This window comes from Littorina saxatilis, linkage group LG2 (assembly GCF_037325665.1).
Source record: "Littorina saxatilis isolate snail1 linkage group LG2, US_GU_Lsax_2.0, whole genome shotgun sequence".
Taxonomy (NCBI): domain Eukaryota; kingdom Metazoa; phylum Mollusca; class Gastropoda; order Littorinimorpha; family Littorinidae; genus Littorina; species Littorina saxatilis.
In genome coordinates, this window is record NC_090246.1 from 4468710 (window position 1) to 4480914 (window position 12205).

A 12205-nucleotide genomic window follows, 5' to 3' on the forward strand; every position below is an offset into this window, starting at 1 on the left:
AGAAACGCATTAAACAAGTTTCCTTGGTCTCTAACGCAGCAACAACGTGTTCTATCAATCGTTGCCTCTCGATTTACCTCCAGGTTATGGTTCTGTCATCACTTACACCCCCCCCCCCCCCTTCCCCGTATTCACCTCCCTCTTCCTCTTTTGTATCAAACACCAGACGTCTAATTTGTCCCAAACAAATCCTACTTATCCTTCCTCGCACTTTGATTTGTCCAACTTACATACCATTGTGTCCTAAGTTGCAGTCTAGTTGTCCTTACAGCTTTATTTGTCCGCACTCACTTCCTCGTCTGTCCCTCCTTCACGCATTCTTTGTCCTAACTAACAGCTTAATTTGTCCTAACTAACAGCTTAATTTGTCCTAACTCACAGGCTAATTTGCCTTGAAGCCTATACGGTCTAATTTATCCAAGCTCGCAGACACACCTGTCCTAAAACGTAACCTAGTCTGCACTAACTACCTGCCTAATTTGTCTTCACTCTCAACCTAATTTCTCAAAACGACACTACCACAAAGAACAGGCTCTGCAAAACGACACTACCACAAAGAACAGGCTCTGCAAAACGACACTACCACAAAGAACAGGCTCTGCAAAAGGCAAAGAGCGGCACAGGCAGACTGCACATGCACTGGCTAGTCTGTGAACAGGCTTCAAACAAAAATCACACCAACAGTCAATCAACATAAAACATCAAAAACGTATGCATCCCTCCCTTTCAACTGTCCCCCCCCCCCTATTCCCCCTCTTGTCCACCCGAAAGATCAAGTTAATGCAAATAAAAACAATCACCATGCATTGTATGCATTCAAATCACAATCATTCTCATTGTATGCATTCAAATCACAATCATTCTCATTGTATGCATTCAAATCACAATCATTCTCATTGTATGCATTCAAATCACAATCATTCTCATTGTATGCATTCAAATCACAATCATTCTCATTGTATGCATTCAAATCACAATCATTCTCATTGTATGCATTCAAATCACAATCATTCTCTTTATGTAGCAGGGAAAAAAATGAGCATTCCAGGTAGAGTCCCAAAGGAGTTTTCCCACACACCCCAACCCTGGCCCAAGTCTTAGGGAGAGAGAGGAGAAAAGGATGATATATGTAGTAGCCAGTGGAGAAATGAGAAATAACACTTACCGTCTTCGTCTCCTGGAAGGCGATGGAAGAGAAGCCTGGCTCATAGTCCACGATGCTGCGGGGCTGGACTCTGTACACGTCGATCTTGGACCTGACGCTGGCCGGCGCCCAGTAGCCACTGCTGAAACTGTCAGCAGATCTATACAGGCTCTGCCCAACATACTCTTAAACTGGCTTCGACGCCAGTCATGTAATTTAACACAGACAGACAGACAGACAGACAGACAGACAGACAGACAGACAGACAGACACACACAGTAGCACACATACACATAAACACACACTCACACACACACAAACGCATGCTCACAAACGCAATCCCCTTGTTGGCAAAATCACCCCAAGACAGGTGACACAGATTAAAAATGTTCAAATTAACTAACAGCATTGTTCAATCAAATTCTCCGCACACTGTCACATCCCAGTCAGTCCCTTTCGTGTGAAGAAAACACAAAACCCCAAAACACGATCAAAACCAAACCAAAAGAAGGCTGTCCTCTTGCGTTGTTACTCCATTGTTTATCTAACCAAACATTCTTTAAATCGCATCTACTCGGTCGAAAGACAGCCCCATCCAAGAATGTGACACAACAAGCCGAATCTATTAAACCACGTAATCAACTTACCCACATTGCACCAGTTAGCGTATCCTTCTTCTATATAATACTTATTAACCTTGCCAGCTATCTGATCTGCCTTGCTGGCGACATTCACCCGAACCCTGGACCGTCACGAACTAAGAAACCTAGCGAGCTATCTGTTATACACATAAATGCTAGAAGTATCAGAAACAAATTAGATATAATAGAAACAGAGACTAGTACCCATGATATTATAACGATCTCAGAGACATGGCTTTCGGAGACCACGTCTAACGACGACATTCATCTTGAAGGTTATCACCCCCCAATTCGTAAAGACAGACCTAACGACCCCCACGGCGGGGTAGCAGTATACGTGAAAAACACTCTTGTGTGCAAACCAAGGCATGACCTTCTGATCCCCCAGCTTGAGGCCGTATGGGTTGAAACTAGATTAAACCAGGATACGTTGTTAATAGGTACATTTTATAGGCCGCCTAACTCTAATGTAGAATACTGGAAACTCATCGATCAGTCAATTAAAAATGTCGCCGCTTCAGAGCATATGTTTATTATTCTTGGTGATTTCAATTCAGATTTTACAAACAACCCGTCGCAGCATCTTCTTGATATTATCACTCTAAACAGTCTACAACAACTAGTTACACTTCCGACCCGCGTTACAGAAACAACATCGTCATGCATTGACCTTATTCTTACCTCGAGTGTAGACATCGTGCAAAGCATTAACGTTCTACCCCCTATTTGCAGCGACCATTCTGTGCCATGTGCGACAATTAAGAAACACATACATAAAACTCCTGCATCTAAAAGAACAATATTTAACTATTCCAAATTAAACAAAGAAAAATTCCTTACCGAACTGAGGAAAATCGACTGGATGAGCATTGCAACGCTACACACTGTCAACGAAGCAGCCAGGTCATTTTCCGAAAAGCTGTTAAGTGTCGCAAGACTATGCATGCCAGTAAAGACAATAACTGTTCGCGATCAAGACGCACCATGGATGACAGAGGAAATTATAAAACTACGCGACAAAAAAAGATCAGTTCACGATACAGCAGTGCGACTAAACACACCTGAGGCCTGGGAACACTTTCGTATGACTCGCAATAATTATACTGACACAACTCGAAATCGGAAATTAGAATATATAAAAGAATTAGACAAAAAAGTATCCAGTGGAGATAACTTTGGTACTAAAAATTGGTGGAAACTAGTTAAATCATTCTTATCAAAGAAAGGATCAAACCCCAATGAAATTCCTCCTTTGACGTCAAACGGAACAACCTACTATACTAACCTAGAAAAAGCAAACTTGTTCAACGACTTCTTTATCCAACAGTCCATTGTCGAAGACGATATGTCAGACATTCCTGAAGTACCAAGGCTTCCTTGCAGAATAAACACTCTCACACTTTCAGTCGAAGAAGTTATAAATACGATTAACAAACTAGACAAAACAAAAGCAGTCGGTCCAGACGAAATCCACAATAGAATTTTAATTGAGAGCTGCGAAGTGATTTGTGACAGCCTAACTGCACTGTTTAATCGGTCTTTACGTGAAGGACTTTTTCCGTCAGTTTGGAAAATAGCCCACGTTTCACCAGTTCATAAAAAGGGAAACAAAGATACATGTAGTAATTATCGTCCAATCTCCCTCCTAAGCTGTGTTGGCAAAACACTAGAGAAATGCATACAAATTCATGTCTTTGACTACTTAACACAAAACAATATCATTACAGAGTCGCAGTCCGGTTTCATCCCTGGAGACTCAACTGTTTACCAGCTTCTTACAATATACAATGACATATGCAAATCACTCGATAATAGAATAACTACCCAAGCAATCTTCTTTGATATATCAAAAGCATTCGATAGAGTTTGGCACCGGGGCTTATTGCATAAACTCGAAGCCGTTGGAATTAATGGGCCATTATTAAACTGGTTTACAGACTACCTAACAGATCGAAAGCAAGCAGTTGTATTAAAAGGCAGTAAATCAACTTATCTTCCAGTAGTAGCGGGAGTTCCTCAAGGATCAGTGCTTGGACCTTTGCTTTTCCTAATTTATGTAAACGACATTGTACGTGACATAGAATCTACGATTAAGCTTTTTGCTGACGACACTAGCATGTACTTGTCTTTAGCCAATCACAACATCCGTGCCGAAATTTTAAACTCAGATCTTGAAAAAATTGTAAATTGGGCAGAAACATGGAAGGTAGCATTTAACCATGCAAAAACTGAATTGGTGAACTTTTGTACACAAAGAACCCCTGATATCGCAGATCTAAACTTTGGCAATACCATCCTTGAAAGTTCCCAAAATCACAAACACTTAGGAATAATAATACAAAACAACTGTAAATGGGATGAACATATAAAATCTCTTGTTGCAAAGTGCAGAACTCTCGTAGCTTGCTTGCGTACATACAAATATAGACTGAGTCGAAAATCATTGGAAATTATGTTTAAATCCTTCATTCTACCACACTTTGATTATTGCGACATAATATGGGACAATTGTAGCAAAACCCTAACAGATGAACTCGAAAAGTTAAACCTAGATGCAATACGAACAATCATCGGAGCTGTCCGCGGAACCAGTCACTTTAAGCTTTACGGAGAATCTGGACTCCAATCATTATCTGAAAGGCGTAACCGTCATAAACTAACAATGTTCCATAAAATTATTCACGACAAGACCCCCCCATACCTACAAGCAGCACTCCCACCTCTCGTAGCAGCCAACAACCCCTACCACAGACGCCGCCCCTTAGAACGAAGTATACCCCCACATCGAACAGAAACGTACAAAACATCCTTTTTTCCTTCGACAACAGTACTCTGGAACCAACTACCTGAACAAATACAGTTAACTGACTCCCTCGGGGAATTTAAACATTACTTAACAAAAGACGACACACAAATTCCCGTTTACTTCTACAGTGGCAGTCGACAAACACAAATAATCCACACAAAAATGAGACTTAATATTAGTGATCTAAAGAAAGACTTAGTTGAGCGACACCTTGCGGAAAACAGCGTATGCGACTGTGGTGATGGAACAGAAACTGCAACACACTTCTTACTAGAATGCCGTTTACACTTAGCTGCAAGAAACAACACAATCAACAAACTAACCAACAACCTCATACACACAGATATTCTACTTCATGGAAACCCCTCCTTGCAAACAAAAATTAACAAAAAAATCTTTTTAACAGTGCAGGAATTTATTGGACAGTCCGGCCGTTTCGAACAGATAAACATGTAAAGTGAAAGCAAAATCGACACGTCTACTCGTCTCTCTCTCTCTCTCTCTCTCTCTCTCTCTCTCTCTCTCTCTCTCTCTCTCTCTCTCTCTCTCTCTCTCCCTCTTTCTCTCTCTCTCTCTCACTCTCCCCCTCTCTCCCCCTCCCTCCCTCCCTCTCTCCCTCCCTATCTCTTACTCGCAAACACCATAAATATTATATATGTATTCCCAAACGGATTTTTGTTTTGATGTACAATTTTCATTCAATTTTCTTTTCATGTTTGCAAGCTTTTCATTTAAACTGTACAATAGCCGCCATTTATATTATATGTAATTTTCTAGAAATAGTGAACACCACTATAAGCATTATGCTTGTTGTTGTTTACTCAATATGCGTTTTTTGTAAATAATGCACAAACGTTAAATAAAACAGTTTAAACCAAACCAAACTAAACTCAAGAAGAGAGTTGTTGACCATTTCCCCGCCCATGGTAAACAAAGATTTCATTCTCACCGCCTTACTTGCAGCATTTTCAAACGCTCCTACAAAAGATGTATAAGTTTAGAACATCCGATAGGAAAACATGTTTAGCTGCTCGATCCAGTGACTTCTCAGTTCATTTTAATCTCCACAACCAGGTACCAATAACGACGGCTTGAAAGTTTAGACATCCAGCACAACACACTGAATGAATAGACATGAAGAAGACAGTGTGCACAATGCATGCTCAGTGTGGGTACTCGGAGACAAAATGAAGGAATAGCAAGCCCAGCGGAAGTGTGAAGGTGAAGTGAAGGACTCGATGGAGTAGTTGAACATTTTATACATACATGTCAAGTTGAGAAACATAACTTGCACGATCTACAGTCTCATCCTGACATCTGACCTTGTCGTGTCAACTGTTTTAGCTGACTCATTCCCACTGCTAATGAATTTGACCTTTAAGGTCATTGCTGAGTGCTTATCTTGGATGACAGGTAACGGGAAGTAAGAGAGGGAGGGGATTGGGAGGGGGGGGGGGGGGGGGGCGGTGAGCGTTGAATAATGGGGGATAAGGTATGTAGACTCATGCTGAACGTTAAGGCTGCCCTTAATTGATCCCGAAGTCGACTTCACGAAGTCCTTTTACTGAAAAGTCAGCGCTAATCATTCGTCCAGCCAGCTTCGTCAAGTAGACTGCATGGAGTGGACTTCACCAAATTAAAGAATGGCCTTAGGAACGGTAAGAGTGGGGGGGGGGGGGGGAGGATAGGAAGGAAGATGTTGAGAAATCAACTTCACTTGGGAGACAACAGCTGGGGTCTGAATCTGCGATGGAAACACAAAGGAGCAGGCCAAAAGAAAAATGTCAATACTTATTGAAATGAAAATGGACATTACATTTTTCTTATCTTATCTTAATCCAGTTCACAGAAGGGACAAGACGACAATGAAATGGGAAAAGGAACTCTTGTTTTCTGTGCAAATGTGATACCATGCAGTCTGATCGTCAAATTTGCATTCAGACGTGATGCTGACGCACACACATGCACTGACGTGAGCCACGGCACCAGACCAAACATGCAGAGATGAAGCGACATAAGACAAGAGAAACGAGCATGCTTGACAGTGACGAGGAATAACACAGGGACATCATCATAACCACATTTTACCTGTCGAGGGATGACAATGAACTTCAAGGCAGCGTGAATGAAACCAACATGTTGCAGTTACAAAATGGCGTTCTTCATGGATATTTTCTTCGTAATAGTCAAAAATGTGGGACTACTTTCACAACTTGAGGCCTGTCCAAATCAAGATCATATCCTCCTTCAAATCAGACGACCCCTTGAACCCCGTTCCCATCCGTTTCCTTCTTTCCTTTTGGAAAAACAGTAACCCTTATGTCTTAGTCACATAATCTCCAGTCCCGTTTTTATATTTAGTCAAGTTTTGACTAAATATTTTAACATCGAGGGGGAATCGAAACGAGGGTCGTGGTGTATGTGCGTGTGTCTGTGTGTGTGTCTGTGTGTGTGTGTAGAGCGATTCAGACTAAACTACTGGACCGATCTTTATGAAATTTGACATGAGAGTTCCTGGGTATGAAATCCCCGAACGTTTTTTTCATTTTTTTGATAAATGTCTTTGATGACGTCATATCCGGCTTTTCGTGAAAGTTGAGGCGGCACTGTCACGCCCTCATTTTTCAACCAAATTGGTTGAAATTTTGGTCAAGTACTCTTCGACAAAGCCCGGGGTTCGGTATTGCATTTCAGCTTGGTGGCTTAAAAATTAATTAATGACTTTGGTCATTAAAAATCTGAAAATTGTAAAAAAAAATAAAAATTTATAAAACGATCCAAATTTACGTTTATCTTATTCTCCATCATTTGCTGATTCCAAAAACATATAGATATGTTATATTCGGATTAAAAACAAGCTCTGAAAATTAAATATATAAAAATTATTATCAACATTTTTTTTTTCGAAATCAATTTAAAAACACTTTCATCTTATTCCTTGTCGGTTCCTGATTCCAAAAATATATAGATATGATATGTTTGGATTAAAAACACGCTCAGAAAGTTAAAACGAAGAGAGGTACAGAAAAGCGTGCTATGCAGCATAGCGTAACCACTACCCCGCTCTTCTTGTCAATTTCACTGCCTATGCCGTGAGCGGTGGACCACGAGTATACGGTCTTGCTGCGTTGCATTGCGTTCAGTTTCATTCTGTGAGTTCGACAGCTACTTGACTAAATATTGTATTTTCGCCTTACGCGACTTGTTTGTTTTTTTACAGGACTGCACTGACCCGATGACATGCAGCTGGAAGGTAGTTGTTTGTAGGTAAGTGACCAGGAACCAATGCATTCAACCACAGACCAATTCCACCCTCCGCCACTGAACACGAGCGGCAATTTTTCACAAAGACACAGCTTGAGGTTTGACTGGGGCAAGGTGGTAATCTAGCAAGACATGATTGGTGTAAATGACTCACTTTCTGCGTGGTTCTCGGGGCTCCCTCTCTGACGTGCTGCGGTGACGTCGGAACAGGTCCTTGGTGTGGCGACCCTCTGGCTCCGACCGGTACCCAGAGTCGTCCGCTGCTGTCACGATAACAGTGACGTCATTAACTACGACGCTCAGTGACGTCATCAACTATGACGCTCGGTGACGTCAACTATGACGCTGTGTGACGTCATCAACTATGACGCTTAGTGACGTCAACAACTATGAAGCTCAGTGACGTCATCAACAATGACGCTGTGTGACGCCATCAACTATGACGCGACTTCAACTCTGGGCAAGTCTGGGTATTTAACACACTTTATTGAGGGAAGGAAAGGATGGGACCGACACCACATCGGTGACCTAACAGTCGGGTTTTCAGTAATTAATTGATGAAACTTCTCATCGGGTGTCTACGTTTTCCCTTTTGTACTTGATGTTGTATTTGTGGCTGTACTAATGATTGCGTGTGTTTCTTGTCAAGAGGACGAAGGGTACTTGAAGGGAAAAACACTTAATTCATCAACTCAATGAGTTAAACATCACCTGAAGGTAAATACTGTGACATAAAATGGGACTAGAGATAAGAAGCAGCAACATCATCAGCAACAAATCCAAACAGCAGCAGAAAAGCCACAAAACTTGGACACACCAACTGTTTCTTCATCTCAAACATGTTGTTAAGGTAATGCAGCACAAGCTGTTGTCTTGATATGAGACTTTGGTGCATGGTGTAAAATATTTCACCTCTTGTGCTGAACACGCAAATGTTGACAACACTTGGCATTAAAGAGTGTTTGTTCTTCTGTTTAACATGGAAATATTGGTTACACTCAAAATAAGAGAGGGCTTGCTTTTCCAGTTGAACATGAACATATTGATAACAGTAAACATGATATAGCGCTTGTTTCTTTGCTGAACAGAACATATTGATAACAGAAAACATGATATAGCGCTTGTTTCTTTGCTGAACAGAACATATTGATAACAGTAAACATGATATAGCGCTTGTTTCTTTGCTGAACATAAAATATTGATAACTGTAAACATAAAAGAGTGCTTGTTCCTTTGCTCGACATAAAATATTGATTGCACTTAGCACAAGAGATGGCTTTATACCTTTCGATTTGACGGTTCTCTCGTACGATGGTCGGTACGGGTTGAAGTCTGCACAAAATGAAACGTTCTGTTCACTCTTCATGCGTCTACTTGATGTCTTAGCACGCATTATGTATCACTATTATTAAGCTACAACAACAACAACGAAAACAACAACGATAATTGATAAAAGATTATTTCCCCCCAATCCACTGAACAGATACATTTACATTGAATGTTACAGTAGATACAAACATAACTATGTGAAATTTGGTAGCCTTCTCGTGGGGCACAGCACGAATTTTACCCGACCTTCTACGTGAAGTAAGGGGAATAAAATAGTAATACATGTATTACCAGGGCCTTGCCTGTGGTACACGTCACAGCTTGTTCAAGCAAGTGCGATGAGCTTGATGATTAATTCAGAGAGACTTCTATGACTACAACTCTTGGGCTCGAGTGCCTGGAGTCGTGACCAAGATGATGAACAGAAAGAAATGCACAGACTCTGTGACTTAATCCTGCAAACCCTACTATCGTGTGGAACAATGCTTCCAGGCCAAGCCAAAGAAATGAGACCAAGCAATCAGTTTTTTTCATCAACATAAAATATTCATCTATTTCGCCTTACCTTCTTCTGATTTTGTATCCGAAATGTCATCAGGAAACTTGTACGTTGGACGATATTTGTTTTCTTCTGTGGAACAAATAAGCAAAATGATTGTGTATCTTACTAATTAGTCCAGCTAATGGTCAAAAGTCTGTTTGATAAACCTTTGGAAAAAAAACCCAGTGAAAATGTCACTAGATGAGCAAGCTTTGGTCAAAAGTGAGGTTGTTTTGTGGGCCTGTTTGTTTTTGTTCTTTGATGTTTTGATCCAGCAAAAGTACGTAATTCACAAGCAAAGAATAACACTGACCAAGAAACAAATGAGATACCGTCGACTTCTTCTTCAGCCGTCACAAACCTGTTTTTTGGGAGGTCGAGACACACCACGATACACATGTCTAGCAAAGGTCACGCACACTCAAATCTCATCAATGACGGCTAATTCACAATATCGTATGTTTTCTTTTTTCCCCGCTTTTAATGCCAGTTCTAAAGTGAGTGAATACCACTTTCAAAATTGTTTTCCATGCCAGAAATATTTAAGTATCAAATTCCACAACGCTTAGCATTTTTTTCTCCTCCAAAATCATCACAACACAAAGAGTCTCCAAGACTTTGATGATATTCAACGTTTTATGGAATATAAAGGATTTGGAAAGCACAATTACAAACACCATGCAACATTGCTTGGGAAAAAAAAGATTGCACAAGACTGTATTCTTATATGACAATGAAAACCAGAAAGGCATGCATTCATAGCACTGATTACAATACTGTGGATACTTTTATACAATTGTATATACAGATAATGATAATGGCTAATATCAGGGTTCGACACTAGCGGGGGCGGGGGGCGGAAAGCCCCAGAGTTTTGTGTTCCGCCCCAAACATTGCCGAAGCTTGGGGCCCACTCCGCCCCAGGATAAATTCCAACAATGACAAACCGAAAATTCTAATGCCAGAGCCAATCACTAAAAATCGGCAGTCAAAGTCGTCACTGAAATTTGCGTTACGATCAATGCCGCAGTCAAGAAAAAAAAACATTGAAATCGTCGAAGGACAATTCCGCAAGGGAAATAACTCCCAGATTGCGCTCTTTAGCGTGAGAGATAAGTATCGCCTTCAAATGCCAAAAAGACATGGAAATGAAGATGAAGAACAGGGTGGAGAGAAACGAAAAAAGGAGACCGATGCAGCCAAAAGCGCGAAGTGCTGTCGTAATTTCAATGTCAAATGGTTGAAAGAATTTCCCTGGCTTCGATCAGTACGATGAAGAAAAACAGACAATGCATTGCCGCACGTGAATACTGAGAGTGGGCCCCAGATTTTAGTTTTCCGCCCCAGCAATTTCCATCTCTGGGGCCAGTGTGGCCCCAGGCCAAATAATTAGTGTCGACCCCTGAATATGTTACATTCTAATTCTTTTAGATTCCACAAGCTTGCAGTCCATATATTTCCTTTCGTTTTCTTTGACTGTGCACCCAAGCAGTCCATGCATGACTGTTCTTGTGCCTTCATGTTTTCTGTTTACTGCAGCCATAAAATGGTATCTATCTACGTATTTGGGGGAAGACTGTCAAGGCAAGAGAGAGGATAATGTAAAACATACAAGGGGCAGGTTTACACTCCTATGTAAAAACTTACATTACATCAGTTTCCCTCACGGGCACCTAGTACCTACTTAATTAGTGTATAAAACAGGCAACTTGCCATTTTCTTTTTTGTTTTGAGCTGACTTGTACGATTTAATCAAGACTGTCAAATTAATTCAAACAGATATTCTAGTATAACAACTTAACTGAACTTTATTTTACAAGAATTAAGATTTTGTGCTGGGCATTGTCTTGCTATCTGTTGTCTTTGTCCATTAAAACTTTACGCTGAAACACGTAACCTCACTCAGACGAAGAAAAGCAAATACTGACAGCTGAAACAAAACACTATATAAAGCCACACAACAAAAACCACATTAAACATAAGATACACATTTGTCCACGGCACAGTACATAATATCACTGCAACCCAATGGCAACAAAAATATGATTGACAACATAAAAGTCTACGTTGTACAAATGACACAAAACCAAATATCCACACAAGATATTTCTCCATCATCATCACAAGACTGTCAAGATACAGATACTACACGTAATAAGCGACATTAGTACAGCTATCACACCACTGTGAGAAGCCGACATCTATGGTACGTACCCAGTTTACTCAGGTCGTTGACTGACAAAAGGAATGCATACAGAAAACTGTCAATATTTGTTCAACTAGCTCAACACATCTAAACACTCATCAGTAAACATACTGAACTATATACACTGCAAATACCAGAAATGCTCTGTCTAATCTAAACAAAATTCAACGGCTAGCAAATATCTAAACACACATTGCACGATATAAACATTTTTAATTACAACAAAAAGTGAATGGAATATCTGTCCATGTTATCCAGCATCATTAGAGGCAAG

General features: G+C 40.5%; 1 protein-coding gene across 1 annotated transcript in view; it reads right to left on the reverse strand.

Moving 5' to 3' along the window:
- LOC138960467 (uncharacterized) overlaps nt 1–12205 on the reverse strand; it is a 143433-nt gene that overhangs the window by 15223 nt on the left and 116005 nt on the right. Inside the window, exons 17-20 of the mRNA XM_070332375.1 lie at nt 9750–9815; nt 9140–9187; nt 8010–8118; nt 1166–1292 (exon numbers count right to left, since the gene is read on the reverse strand). Of these exons, the coding sequence (XP_070188476.1) occupies nt 1166–1292; nt 8010–8118; nt 9140–9187; nt 9750–9815 (350 nt within the window). The remainder of the gene's footprint in view (nt 1–1165; nt 1293–8009; nt 8119–9139; nt 9188–9749; nt 9816–12205) is intronic.